A 15,119-nucleotide genomic window follows, 5' to 3' on the forward strand; every position below is an offset into this window, starting at 1 on the left:
GCTGTCCCCCGCGCAGAGGAATTATAGTGCGTACGATCGCGAGTTAACGGCAATTTTCGAGGCAGTAAAGCACTTTAGATATTATATCGAAGATATTGAATTTTTAAAATTCTTACGGATCACAAGCCACTTGTTTATGCTTTTGTACAACGTCCTGACAAGGCTTCTCCACGTCAGATTCGGCAATTATCCTTTATTGCACAATTTACAACATTAATCGAGCTTGTACCGGGTACGAGCAACGTTGTTGCAGACCCATTATCTCGAATAGAATCGTTAAGACTTCCGTTGGAAATAAATCTAAAGGATCTTGCGGCGGAGCAAGATAAAGACGGAGAGTTAGTGCAACTTTGTAAAGCTCCTAATCCGCAACTAAAATTGATTAAACTGCAGTGGGGTCCAGCCCACACTTCAGTATTTTGTGAAATGACTGGTGAGGCGATTCGTCCGTACATTCCTGCGTCGCTTCGAGGAACAGTTTTTGAGATGTTCCATAAGCCGGCACACCCAAACGCGAAAATTACGGATCGTACAATTCGCCAACGTTATGGCTGGCCGGACATGAGTAAAGTCAGTGCGCACTGGTGCAAGCAGTGCATCGTTTGCCAACAAGTGAAGGTTTCGCGCCATGTTAAACGTGTGCCGAAACATTTGTCGCGCCTGACGGTCGTTTCGATCAGATGCACATTGACATTATAGGTCCATTGCCGACCAGTAACGGGTTCACGTATTGTTTGACGATGATAGATTGGTTTCCGCGCTGGGTGGAGGCTGTGCCTTTGGACTTCTCAATACGGGGCGACAAAAGTAATAACTTCAGATCAAGGCGCGCAGTTTGAATCGCGTTTATTCACTGCGCTGCTCAAGTTAATTGGCTCCGAGCGTATTCGGACGACTCTGTATCATCCGGCATCCAACGGGATGATTGAGAGGTGGCATCGCGTGCTTAAAGCGGCAATAATGTGCCACACAAGTGAGAACTGGACTCAAGTGCTGTCGTCGGTGCTTTTAGGGCTGTGCTCACACGTCTGTGTGGACGTTGAAGCGTCTTCAGCAGAATTCATGTTTGGTACTGCTATTCCTTTGCCCGGGGAATTTTTCCTGCCTGAGGATTTGTCGCCGAATCCCAACATATACATTGAACAGTTTCGGGAATTTATGCGCATGGTGCGACCGGTACCCGTAGCACACAAGTATAAGAAAAGAGCGTTCTTTTTCAGGGAACTCAAAACATGTTCGCATGTGTTCATGAGAAATGTCGCAAAGAAGGCTTTAAAGCGTCCTTACTCTGACCCATATAAAGTTGAAAGGCGCGATTCGGATGCGGTTTATGAGATAATTATCAATGGCAATGTGCGTAGTGTATCTACCGATCTGCTCAAACCGGCATTCTTCTTACTAGAAGATGCCGCCGAAACATCGTCACCTATCGTTGGTCCGTCCTTGGATCCACCTTGCGAAACCAAACCTTCTGTTGCGTCCACCTTTAAAAACGTCCGCGCGAAAGAAGGTGGTTTTAGCGCCGGGTACGTAACCACACAAAGATGCAATATTTATGCCATCCTCGCTCTTGCGGTGCAACCTTGCACATTGTAAATAATGTACATAGAACATATTATATATTATATTTTATTTATTTAGCCATAAGTTTCGTGCGTGAGCACTAGCACAGACCAGGTATAGGATAGACCTATCACGCAATGTAATTTTGTGTCACATGCTCGGGGGGCTCGCAATCCCCCTTACCATTTTCGTGTCTCGTGCAACGTTACCGGTGAAGTCTCGAAACAGATTGTAACGCTACGCGTGGTAGGAATTAGAATTCAAGAAGTGTAAAATTAGGTCATTCGAAACCCGCGATTTACAAATGATTCTGTTAGAGTAACAATTTAAAGATCGTTTTATAAACGTATTCCGTGCAACAACCGAGAAAGAAGGATCACAACAAAACAAGAACACATACGCCTTTTAACTTTGCTGTCCTATTCGGGTTTATTTAACGCAAAACAAATTTATTTAACATACAAATTTATATAAACAACAACATTATTTGTGGAAGACATGCTTTCATGATGTAACGTGGAATACCTCACCAAGGAATTACAACTTGGTATATTTCAATAATAGTCTAAGAGCTGGCTACATAGGGGTCAACGTGACTAAATGCAGTCACAGTTCTTATTTAAAAATGTATATTGGAACGGCCCTAAAGGCTGCCGTTCCAATAAGCGGCCGGCCGCGGTCCTACTAGTGCAAGGGAGAAACAGATGTATACTTCTCCCTTGCACTAGCGCGCAAGCCACGTATCGCGCTTTTCATCGATGTTTGCCAAGGTCTTATCCTCCACTTGGAGGTCTGCCATTTTGCATATCGTTCATTAAATGCGTAAACAATAAGTATATGAAATTTTAGAACTGCAAGAATGACGTTATTGCGCTAGAAATTTTACCTATTTGACTGTCCACCCCCGCGTTACTTCCCCACACTGACGCGGCAGACCAGCGATTTCGTATTCGGCAACACTAATCCAGCATTTTTAAATAAGAACTGTGACTGCATTGAGTCACGCTGACCCCTATGTAGCCAGCTCTCGGTCTATAAGGTGCTGAAGCAGAGAGGACTTTAAAAATTGTCAACAACCCATCAGTTCTAGTATCTCGCTGAAATGTTCCAACTTACACTTATCCTTCTATCTTAACACTGTACTCGTGATTCTGGAGTCCGGTAGGAACAATCAAACAACATTCCAAGTTACATATTTTATTCTTACATTGTACCATATTGCAAGTTAAAGAAATTCTTATACCTAATTAGAAATATTTGACAATCACAGCTATCGGCTCGGTTCTCACCGATTACCAGGTCTCACCGCGAGAAGGTTGCTGCGCTTGGAGACTCGTAGAGAGATAGATGGAATCAAAGTTTCATCGATCTCCCTGTACATGAAACCCTTGGCCTACCAAACCAAAGAGATGGATGGAAACAAAGTTCCATCGATCCCTTCGGTTTAGATGGAGAATCTAGGAAACTGCCAAGCAATCACTCGATTAAAATAAACTCAGCAAAGAAGGAAAGGCTACGAGTGAGCATGAAAGGAGTATTGAATGGCGTAGTTCCTACCACCCTGCTGTCCGAGTCGAAAGGGAAAAGCGCTCGGCGCCTCCCAGACGATTCCTGTTGCTCCGATGCGACTCGTCAGGACCAAACACTTGACCTGACTCAAGTCGTCTAACGCGGAGATTGGGTATCGGACCGGGTGGCTTACGCAGGCAGTGTACCAAAAGGTACACCCTCTACGCCCGAAACTTTTCCCTTTGGACAAGAACACCGATGCCAGTGGCTATTGCTATGACAAATAATGTTAACAACATTTACACTAACCGCTCAGTAGACATTATTATTAACTAGGATCGATAGAACTCGAGATATCAAGCAATTAGTAATATTTGGCCTTGGATTTGCAAATGATTTTCTACGCCGAATGAATTCTCTTTTATTCTCAATGTTGAATCTTTCGATACATTAATGTTAATGCTTATACATATCACATAGTATTATTTATAATGTATAAATACATTTTAGTTTTAGTTGAACTTGGTGTAAATGAATATTTGGAAGAATATTTGGAGAAATATGAGTGACATAAGTACTTGTTTCTCCCCTTTAGTTACTAACATCGACGACGTATAGGATAGAGGGATAGACCTATGTATCATCTTATGGGAGTTCGCGTTCACATCACTAACACGCAGAGCCACGGTACTCTATGAAACACTTTTTCGCAGGCACAGTCACTGACTCTACAATCGCATTGCACACGATTACAAAAGCACTTCTTGTTTTTAAACGTCCTTCAGTTTCTGAAAAAGTCTTCTAGGTAACGGGTATATCTCAGTGGAATCCTGTTAAAAGGCCTCCCACATGATCCAGTAATCGATGAAATTGATGCACGAATTGAGAAATCACGAAATAATATGCACTACGACATGCATACACTTCACTGAACCGATAAAATTCTCAAGGTTAGACAAAATTTTATTTCGCAATGGGGGTTCAAAAGTAACTCAACTTGCAGTTGCATCCATGCACCCCACGACACTCATGCATCATACAACTTTCTGTGAGACTTTTAAGAATTAGATTTTATTGCAAATTTCAGTGTCGGCGGTAAACTAATACTCGGGGCAAATAGAATCCAATTATTATTACTTCACTAGAATGATTAAACACTGCATTAGAAACTTGCAGGAATGTCAGTAGCAGCGTGAATTTTTAATACTCTTCGGCGTACGATACGTGAAAAGGTTCTACTACACGCAAAGTACTAATAAACAATGTCATCTTGTAATTTATAGCTTGCACGGGCTTTGAAGAAATACCTTTTTTGAGCGCCATATGAGACCCATTTCTTAAAAGTATCATAACTCTTGACTGAGAACACTTTTATTAAAATTCCATACACGTTTTAAAAGTAGAATATGTATTCACACATAGCTCTGTATTTGTTGTCATTGTAGTAAAATTATAAACTGACGTCAGTAACGCTCGATATGTATTACCGCAACCGACTCTAGTACTAGTCGTGCTGATGGCAAAATGGCTGCACCGCGAGAGTCCGGCTTCGATATACCTAACCCAACCTACCGTATCAGCCTCCCAGCCTCTCACTACCCACCGGCCTCCCGGCTATACAGTCTCCCTCTACCGGCCTTTCGGTTTCCCGTCTATCTTAAATGTTTATATTAATGTAGAACTGAAGTCCTCTAACTATCAGAATCGGAGCAATAATCCAGGTGTTTTATTTATTTATATCAACCCCACAGATCCTTATTTCTGCGTGTAACACATTTATTTAATACAATCTGTAGCATTTTTGGACATTTTGATTTACATGTATTTTTTTACAAATTTCACATATTCATTAATAATGCCACGGCGTTGGTGTGTTCCCAATTGCAAGGGAAATTATGATAGAAATTTTTCACAATTATAATACTGTCCTCTAACACGATTTTATAATTAACTGCATAATTGTTCCTTTCGATAGCTAATTATGCTAACCTCTTTTCCACGGGCACTTAACCTCTTTGGGTTCGTACCAATAATTTTGTCTATTTCAGGTCTCTATTAACTTATACATACCTTTATCAATTTTTAAATCCTTCAATTGGGTTCAAAGATGGCTTTATCTTGTTTCACACTTATATTTTCTTGAAATCTCTGTAAATATTTCAAATATAATGCATCACAACATCAAACTATCCCAAGAGTCAACAAAATATATACTACGTTTATAAATATTAGTATACTTCTGTCTTACTTCTACTTACTATAGTTATGATATTTATGTATTACTTATAGATAATTAATACAAAATACGGTATATTAGTATAATTTTATATTAGAAAATAACGTTAATGATAATGCTGAGTACAAAACTCTACTATTCCCTGATAGCCAAGTCTGGGCAGCAGAATCTGACGTCAGAACTGCAGCAGTCTGTGTCCGCATTTGGCTGCGTTCTGATGTGCAGAGCCTGAGGTGCAGTGCCTGATGTCAGATGGACAGCAGATCGACAGCAGATTTCGCCATCTGCTAGGCACAGCAACAGCGCCATCTGAGGTCCAGAATTACCAAGCAATTGCCTACAGATGGCGCTGTTGCTGTGCCTAGCAGACGGCGAAATCTGCTGTCGATCTGCTGTCGATCTGCTGTCCATCTGACATCAGGCACTGCACCTCAGGCTCTGCACATCAGAACGCAGCTAAATGCAGACACAGACTGCTGCAGTTCTGACGTCAGATTCTGCTGCCCAGATCTGGCTATCAGGGTTGAAAATAGGACTCCCAATCCTCGCATGAGCGGTGTTGCCACGTTGTATAGCACGGCTAGTACTGGAATCGGCTGTGGTATTACTCGAATGATTCCAATGTAGCGCGCAGGTACGTATTTCAAAGCGTACGTAAAGAGATAAATAGGCATGGGCGACTAACTATGCAGTCAATGCACTCAATGCGCGAAACGGAAATGTTGCGGGACCGGCTGGGACCTACTGATGGTTTGAGGGAATTTCTATGGTCCGGTGTCCGTAGAGCCCTGATGAACTCTGCTGGCGAAACGTGTGAAGTTAATTGAACGAAACGACTTGTAACGAATAACTTTGAACTCAATAAAGCTTACCGAACTGAAATATATTAAATTATAGACTATTATTCGGAACTATTAAGAAACGGAACAAATATATTTTAGGATTGATCAAAGCTGGATTTGTATTGCAACATGTCTGTGCTTTAACAACGTCGGTGATGAATTGCGAGACGAAGAAACAGGCTTCTTCGTACGTTCGTTCCTCTTTTTTAATCAATACATTGTTTTTCGAGCGATAAGGAAGGAGGCGAAGAGAAATTTCTAATGTAGTAAACTTCATCCTTAACCCTTTTCTGTTCAAACTTCGCGCTTTAAGAGTTTGCGCTTAACACCGCTAGGGCGAGGATCGCAACTCGCAACAGAAGGCACCCAGTGAGAATGCATTGAATAACTGTTTTATCCGATTCTCCGCTCTGTCGGTAAGGTAGGGAACGACATTGAAATGATAAAAAAAAATTTCGAATCGCCAAAAATCCTTCTTGCAAACGTTATTTTTATGCAAAATGAAGCTATTTTCAAAATTACCCGATATGGGTAATATCATACATGATATCAGTAAATAAATACTTCCAGTATTAGTAAAAAAGTTGCAATCTCTCTTTTTTTATTTCCCAGATTTTTTTATTAACCCAGACCATACAATTATAACATAAATTCGACAGCGATTTCAAGTGATGTATGTGTAACAGTAAAAGCGTTAATTTAGTAAAATGTATGGAGTTCCCAGTATATAGTTCCTAGTCAATATATGCATAAAATTCATACTAAAATGCCATATAACCTAACCTACAATCGTACGAAAATACATGCATTGACTGCATCACACTTTTACTGTGGCACTGGCATAATTATGTATCAAACTACCTAACACTTCAGTTTTGCTATGATTCCACGTTGTTAGTCCTCCCGAGTAGGCGCTATCTCATATCCACTACCTAAACTAAATTTGTCACGTGACTTGCTCTGTATTATTGTCAAAATGGCGGAACTCGTATTTGTGAATGCAGTCACGGGAATACGTTTTTCGTCCTTATATGAACAAATTTTGGGCTGGGTGAGTTCTCATTCGAAAGAGGAAGGTTCAGTGCAGCCCGCTCTGGTCATCGTTTGAGTCACAAAACTCTTTTAGTGACCTACAAATACTTGAAATCTGCGAGTGTATTTTGTCGATTTTTTCTCTACTTTGGACACTCATATTATTAGATATCAACACAATCTCGTTGATCCATGACGAGAGCGGGCTGCATTAAACGTTCCTCTTTCGAATGAGACCTCCCCAAGCTCAAAATGTGTTCATATAAGGACGAAAAACGGATTCCCCCAAACCCATGTTTCGGGCCAGATTGTGTCGGTATACAGCGCGCTGCATTACTCGTGTCTACCCCCTTAAGGAAAAAGTTGTTTCAAATCACCCCCAGAGCAGAGTTTAGAGGGATTCGGCTCCACTGATGGAGGGGGAAACACCAACAGGAGCGGTGGTAATGTGTGCGTGAGACGCCACGATTGGAGACTAACCGACGCCAGCGCCATGCGAGTGATGCCGCGGCCAACCAGCATCGACAACATATTTCCCGGTGACGCTGGTTGGCCGTGGTGTCGGTTCGTGATGGCGCCACTTGACTGGCTTGGCGCTGGCGTCAGTTCACGCCCATTACCACCGCTTGAGTAGGTGTTTCCCCCTCCATCAGTGGAGCCGAATCCCTCCGAACTCTGCCCCAGAGTCACCATCTCCAAGAAACTTCACCATTTTTAGAACATCCTATATATACGGCAAAGTGAAAGATAACCTTATAGTTATTGAAATTTTGCGCATATTCCTATGTCCATGTTCAGGTCTATTCCCATAACACAACAATGGTGAAAAATTGACTTATTTCATTTATTATATACTTTGTGCATGAAAATGGCAATGAAACTACAGTTGAAAGTGAAGTATAATAAAGAAGTACAAAATTTGAAGAAAAGCAAAATTATTCTGTATGTTAACAAAGCAGAGTATAAATCATTATATAAACATTGTTAAGAAATGTTCACCCACTAAAGAAAATGTGGAGTAATATGGAGGGAAATCAGGGAGATGCTTCAATGAAGGAAAAACAAGCACATCTCGCAAATGGTGGTGGTCCAACAGTTCATGTAAACCCAGACATCGCTTTCATTTTGCCAGACATGTTGAGAGTGGCGCCAATAATATTTTCGTCAAATATTTCCGAGGAAGTGATAAACGGTTGGAGCAACTTTATGATATTAATAGAATGATGACAAGATTGGATTAAATAAATAATGAAATGTTATGATGTTTCAGAACGACGAAAGGCAGTGTTCAACAATAGTAGTATTTTTGAAAAAACATTAAGAGGCTGTAACGATGACTGTTCACAGCCTGGTAACAGTTTTGGAGCAGACACGAGCCATATCAATGAAATGTTCATGGACCCAATATCAGTTACAGAAAACTGTGAACAAGTTACTGCAAAACGTTCAATCTATACAGGTTCCATGGAACATGAACTGAATGACACTGGTAAACAACATGGTGTATCTTTCTATGTTGAGAAGAGTATTTATAGTAATAGCATAATCTGTTCATAATTTCATTCCATTTCGTTTCTATTGTTTTCAGTTACTGTGCCAAAGAAAAAGACCAAAACTGTACAGTTGCAGAATATTGATAAAAGTATCCAGATGAAGTTGAAACTAGAACGCATAAGACAATTAATTAAACAAGAGGGAGAATTAGCAGAACTAAAATTGCAACACGAAAAGGTAAAGCAAAAGATGGAAAAAGACTACCTCAGACAGAAGTGCGAAGTAGAACTTCGTGCAGCTGCTGCTGCAGCAGAGTTGTCGGTTGTGTTATTTAAAAAAAATAATAATGTATAAGTTTATATGTTTGTAACGATAGTAATTATAGTACAGGTTGTCCTATTTAATGTTTTGCATGCAGTTATCTCCTAAACTATTTATTATTGAAAAAAATGGTAATTATTTAGAAGTTTTCCATCCTCACCGATTTCAATGATTTTTTGGATATGTTATCAAGATCAAGATTCTGAACAAGTTTTTCCTATACATGTTACCGCCGCACGACCTTCGTTTTCGAGATATTTGTGGAAAAACTTCTGTTGATTTATTCCGACGCAACGCATTCCACTTTCCAACTTGTTCCGGGCATTAGTACTGGTTGGGGCTAGATTATTGCGGGGGGGGGGGGGGGCGTAAAGCGTGATAGCGAACTGATGTGAGTTGAACGCTGAATTTTAGAAAAATATGTACGAATGACCACGTTTTGTTATTTCTTTATTTTACTATATAAATGTTTATAAACTCGGACGAAACACTATTTCTCGAAAGCTTATTTTTGTATATATAATACAAAATTATACGTATTAAATCGTACTACGTAATATTACGTTCGTACACGGTAGAAAAAACTATAGTAGTAAATAAAGAATAGTCAGAGAATAAAACAATTATTTACATAATATTCTGTTGCTAATTAATTATTTAATCGAACAGCCGGGCAATTAGAGCTTCACGAGCAGCAAAGCCGTCCACGTTTCGTACATGTATAAGTAATGGTAAAGGTACTTCGTCATCGTTCTCGAAGATGTCATCAAACTCTGGTAATTCATCCTTGAAAATCAAGGACATGTTGTGTAACACGGCACATGCTACAACAATTGTGGTGCAGCAGACAAGTTTTGTTGATAACCCTCGCGACAAACATGGAAATCTTCGTTTCCACGCACCAAAGGTACGTTCAACAATAAGTCTTGTCCTGATTTGGATATCGTTATACCTGCAATGATACAATATTCAATAAATATAACTTTTACTTTCGTACTGATTGATAACGTATACGTTCTGCAGCACGTTACAAAACGGGAGCTGGAAAGTAAAGGGTCGTGGCGTTCTTCGTGGACTTGAAGGCAGCGTTCGACAAAGTCAACAGGGGCTACTGTGGAAAATGATGGCCGGAAGAGGGATACCAAAAGGATTAAAGAAATTTATGTGGAAACAAGCAACGTGGTAAGGGTGGGAGAGGAGGTAACGGAGGAATTCTGGACAAGTGAGGGGGTGCGACAAGGATGCGTGCTCAATTCAACGCTATTTATAATTTTTATTAATTCCTAAAGATCACCTATTTTTTGGGGGGCTTTAGACTGGAAGGTCCCCTTAAGGACACATGCGATTTAGAACACATGCAGCTTAACGCACAATTTTTTTAGTGCACATCAGGATAGCGCACAGCACGGTTTCAAATACAAGATAGTACATAAAAGATAGTACACATGCAGCTTAACACACATTTTATTTAGTGTACAACAGGATAGCACGGTAAACTTGCCGATGAACTGGGCCCTCGCCGATTTCGAGGACCTTCACATTTATGTTGTCAAGGTCGTCATTCTGAACAACATTTCCCTTTAAACTTTTTGGCGGTCGACCGTAGATTCGGAGATATTAATAAAAAAACTTTCGGCATAATATATTGAAATCTGTTTCACAGCCGATGGTATTAGTATTGGTTGGGGCTAGAGCAGGGCGGGGGGCGCGCGCCCGCTTGCGGGCGCGTAAAGCATGGGAGCGAACCGATGTGAGTATGTGTTAAACTCGGTAATTCTAATGTTAAGTAAAGTTTTTGGCGAATATCTCGTAAACCGAAACCGACCGCCAAAAAGTTTAAAGGGAAATGTTCGGAACGATGACCTTGACAACAATAGCGATATTGACCCCATCGCGCAATACTTGTAACCACAGTCTCATTTTGAACATCCCCAAAATCACATCGGTTCGCTACCATGCTTTACGCGCCCGCGAACGGGGCGTGCCTCCCGCCCTGATCTAGCCCCAACCAATACTAATACCATCTGCTGTGAAACAGTCGACGGCGACGAGAAGATGGTTCTGCGTGAAATCTTGCTGTGCGCTATCCTGATGTGCACTAAAAAATGTGCGTTAAACTGCATGTGTTTTAAATTGTATGTGTACTATCTTCTGTGCACTATTCTGATGCGTGCTAAATTGCATGTGTATTATTGTACTATGTAGTTTTGATATGGAGCCCATACTTTCGTACTGCAAAACTTGATAATTCTAAAAAGGAGAATACTTACGTCAATTCTTCGTCTGTTTGAGGATTCCCAATAGGTGTCATTAGAAAAGGTAAGCAGGGATACGCTCTATCACCAACAAGCATGCCATAAGATCGTCGTTCCAAGTATCGCATATATATTGCAGAGTTCTGGAATATACGGCTGTCGTGTGCACTACCTGGCCATTCTGGTACGATATCTAAAAATTCCATCCTTGGACCAACGACAGCCTGCAACAAAGATCATAATTAAAAAAGTAAAGAGAGAAAAAAGAGTGGTATTCAATCACACAATCAATTGACCATAATAATATTTCAATTATGAAATATGGAAATGAATAAAGACCTACTTGCACATTAAGTGAAAAATATCCTTTCCGATTCCGAAAAATTTCATCGATATTCTGGTATTTGGACAACGCTAATCTAACGTGTGTACAATCAATGGCTCCATCAATACCACGAAGACCAATTCCTCCATTTCTTTTCCCAAGGTCATTAAATAATTGGTGATTCTCCTTGCATGCTTCGGGATCCCTGGGTGCTCTTATATAATCCAGAATTAAGCTGGCAAGTAAGCAACTTACATGGAAAATAATTCTGGATACTGTTGGTTGAGAGATCTGCATCATGTCGCCGAGTGGCAGCTGTAAATATTCTTTAAACAATTTCCCAAATACGTTGTTCAATTATCAATATTTCAGGTGTTAAAAATAGAATTACCTGAAAACTTGCAGTTGCATAATACCGTAAGCATACAAGAAGTTGTAATTCCGGTGGAATAGGCAAGCCATGGTGGTTAACTTTCGCAAGTCCTTCATGGATTTTTGGTAAAATACCATAAAGTACAGTGTCTTTGTCAAATCGATAAAGCTTTTTGAATTCACACTCGTCGTACAATTCGTAAGGATTTTGCGCATCGCAAATATATCGTCTAACCGGTCCCACGGCATTGTTCACTCTATTATCTCTATTATCATCAACGATATCGTCGATATCCTCAATATCACTTATATCAACGATATCCTCAATATCACTTATATCATCGATACTTTCAATATCACTGTGTTCTAAACCTGTTAGATCCATTTTTGTCAGACGAACTTCGCAAACATAGTTTGATAGCACTTGTTTTATAATTATAACACAATTAATTTACACGCAAAAGAATGTAAGATATTCTCGAGTCGTGTTAAACGCTTACAGCATCTTCCTGTCATTTAAGAAAGAACCTGCCGACCGACGAGTTTAGACCGGTTCTGCGCAGGTTGACGCTCATTGGTGCCGGGAGAAGCCACTATTGGCTGTACCCCCACCAACGCTTTTTCGGAGCCAATGAGCTCATTCTACATGCGCGAAACGGGTTCCTTCTTAAATGACAGGGAGTACTACGTTGACTTGAAACTATAACCTCACTTTTCAAGAACAAGATCAGTGTTTTGGGGAAACCAGTCACACCTGGCAGCCTATTTGTAGTGGTTGGGGAAGTTACACACGCCACGCATGAATTGAAAAATCAAATATTTTATTTATCATCTAATATTTACATCAAGATGTTCAGAAATCGAGTTCGGTTATGCTTGCTAGGTTACCGTAGTTGTTTACGATGGTGGTTATCATCTTAAGGCTGCCGCCTCATTTTTGTTATGGTCCGAATCGATCGAAGCGTCCCCAGTAAACAAACGGACCCCAATAAAACTATTGCGGTCGATAAAAAGATGTTGTACAGAGGTGACATCTCCAGGTACTCTATATGGACGAATTTTATATGCATAGTTGCCACATTTTCTGTTCTCTTTGTCTATGCCGCGCTGTTGCCACAGTTCTTTCTATCGAGAAGTCTTGAAGGAATACGGCACGAGAGCTGCGTCCAAGGTCTGTAGAATAGAAAGGATGCCTGGTAACTTTCGACCAATCAGGAACCAGAATGAAAAGTGTGGGCGTGACGTCACATCAAACAATAATATATAAAAACTCATATATACAAACAATAATATATAAAAACAATAATATATAAAAAACTAATGCACGAAATTCGTCTTCGCACGTTGGAATATGATCAGAATCCACTGTTCTAGCGTTGTTTGGTACGCTGGGTGACATAGCAATATGACCGCACTTTGGTTGCTATTGGTGACCAGGCAACCTTTCTATTCTACAGACCTTGAGCTGCGTTTAGCGTCGGAGCCTCGCTGAACGAAAAGAGGATAGCAATAATGAAAAATAGAGAGGTTCGGTAGTGAAGTTAAGAAACATGTCGATGAAACAATACTAATTTGCGTATCATTATTTTTTTTATTCATACGTAGAAGGATGAAATATTTTGTATAATCAATGTGCAATTTCAAAGCATACAATTTGAATAAGGTACATTACCGAAGTGTAACACGCCGATCGTAATGAAATTTATGAATGCTATAATTCTTCAAAAAACATATGATGCTTTCTTTTTTATCGAACTATACATCAAATTATCTTTTATATCAACAAGAATTGTCGGTTGTTTAAATACAAATTTAATAACGTAATCATTTTTTTAAAACATCAATTTGGATAAAAAGTATATTTCAATTTGATACTTTTGTACATGCTTTTCTTCGGAATTATTATTCCACGGTTGTAAAAATTTATCAATATAAACTAGAGATCATTAGGTACTGACAATACGTATATTTTGGAATGTCTCATTAAACAATTTTATTTAGCTACGATTCTCTGTTTGTATGTTTGATTCAAATCTGGAAACTTAATTTTAATCCACTTCCAACCATCCAATTGTCTTGAAACTTTGCAGGGGTGCGTAGTTTGGATGACAATACAAAATTATGAAAACACTCCGAATTATAACCCATAACCACAAATCGAATCGACTTAAAATCAACCATTCTTTACGTTACCGTTCTTTACGAACTTTTAGCACTATAGGGTTCAAGCAAACTGTTAAACCGCATACTGCAATAAAATATATTTGTATAGAAGTTTGAGCTGTGAAATATAAATCCACAAACACTAAAAACTAGAATATAAAAAATATATAAATAAAATTAATAATAAACGATTTTATTAAAAATGCTTTAAAAATTAAAAAATAATTATTTTCTTGTATTACAATTTCGATGGTGATATAGGTACTACGAATGCCTGCAAAGTTTTAGTTTTACTATTCCTACATACGTGACGGATCATTACTCGATAAATTATGTATTTACGGTAATCGCGATGCGACTGGCGTCCCGAACGCAAAAGCTTTTTGTCGTTTTCGTAAAGAACGCGAGTGGCTGACTTCAACTCGTTTGGATTTGTGTTTATGGGTTATATTTAATGATGACTGTGTAATTTTTTCACCATTTTGGGTTAATTTTTTTTCAAAATATTGTATTGTCATCCAAACTACGCACGCCTGCAAAGTTTCAAGCCAATTGGATAGTCGGAAGTGGATTAGGATCCATTTCGGTTGGAATGGACAATGTCGTATATACGGTTCATTCCATGCCAAACGGATCACTTTGAACACTCAGTGTCTGAGAGTTTGTTCAAATTGAAACATGTTCTAGTGCATATGAAAATAAGAGGGGTTTAAGTTGTCACATTTTGCCACATTCAAAATTGTTTTATAAATACAGACCCTCAAAGTACACAACTTTCATCGATTTTTTGAAAATTACCTTTCGAATTTGGCAAAATGATTATTTAAATCCTCCTTATTTTCACATGGACTCTAACATATTTCAATTTGAACAAAATTCCAGAAGTTTATCCAGATATTATCTTTGCCCATCTCTGTTCTCCAGCCGCTTTGCCGAGATTCATTCAAACCTCCCTGACAACAAAATAGTAATAGGGGAAATGCGGCAACAGTGCGATGCGACTCTCC

The 15,119-nt window shown here is 39.5% G+C and overlaps 1 protein-coding gene and 2 long non-coding RNA genes across 6 annotated transcripts in view; 2 read left to right on the plus strand and 1 right to left on the minus strand.

Moving 5' to 3' along the window:
- The window catches only part of LOC143371713 (uncharacterized), a 156,760-nt gene extending 154,033 nt beyond the window's left edge, over positions 1 to 2,727 (plus strand). Inside the window, exons 2-3 of the long non-coding RNA XR_013086115.1 lie at positions 1,668 to 2,110; positions 2,588 to 2,727. This is a non-coding gene — a long non-coding RNA (uncharacterized LOC143371713). The remainder of the gene's footprint in view (positions 1 to 1,667; positions 2,111 to 2,587) is intronic.
- Positions 2,728 to 4,826: 2,099 nt separating this feature from the next.
- LOC143371710 (uncharacterized) lies at positions 4,827 to 5,467 on the minus strand. Its single transcript, XR_013086111.1, has 2 exons — positions 5,331 to 5,467; positions 4,827 to 5,220 (listed from the first exon to the last, which is right to left on the minus strand). It is a non-coding gene; the product is annotated as an uncharacterized LOC143371710 (long non-coding RNA).
- Positions 5,468 to 7,949: 2,482 nt separating this feature from the next.
- On the plus strand, positions 7,950 to 10,159 carry LOC143371228 (uncharacterized). Of its 4 annotated transcripts, XM_076816185.1 has the most exons (5): positions 7,958 to 8,374; positions 8,453 to 8,671; positions 8,771 to 8,913; positions 9,667 to 9,904; positions 10,021 to 10,159. In XM_076816185.1, the coding sequence occupies exons 1-4, from the start codon at positions 8,194 to 8,196 to the stop codon at positions 9,676 to 9,678; spliced, it is 555 nt and encodes a 184-aa protein (XP_076672300.1). In that variant the 5' UTR covers positions 7,958 to 8,193; the 3' UTR covers positions 9,679 to 9,904; positions 10,021 to 10,159. The 4 variants fall into 4 exon arrangements, with proteins under 4 accessions (XP_076672297.1, XP_076672300.1, XP_076672296.1 ...); XM_076816182.1 differs by lacking the exons at positions 9,667 to 9,904; positions 10,021 to 10,159 and having other exon boundaries at positions 7,950 to 8,079; positions 8,144 to 8,374; positions 8,771 to 9,080; XM_076816183.1 differs by lacking the exons at positions 9,667 to 9,904; positions 10,021 to 10,159 and having other exon boundaries at positions 7,966 to 8,004; positions 8,144 to 8,374; positions 8,771 to 9,080.
- Positions 10,160 to 15,119: the final 4,960 nt, after the last annotated feature.

Source organism: Andrena cerasifolii, chromosome 7, assembly GCF_050908995.1.
Source record: "Andrena cerasifolii isolate SP2316 chromosome 7, iyAndCera1_principal, whole genome shotgun sequence".
NCBI lineage: Eukaryota > Metazoa > Arthropoda > Insecta > Hymenoptera > Andrenidae > Andrena > Andrena cerasifolii.

Bases quoted from the DNA above. Each gene is read 5' to 3' on its own strand.
- LOC143371228 (XM_076816182.1), top strand. From the start codon at position 8,194: ATGTGGAGTAATATGGAGGGAAATCAGGGAGATGCTTCAATGAAGGAA. The intron at 8,375-8,452 runs GTTGGAGCAACT...ATGATGTTTCAG, and splicing joins TTCCGAGGAAGTGATAAACG to AACGACGAAAGGCAGTGTTC. The intron at 8,672-8,770 runs GTAAACAACATG...TATTGTTTTCAG, and splicing joins ACATGAACTGAATGACACTG to TTACTGTGCCAAAGAAAAAG.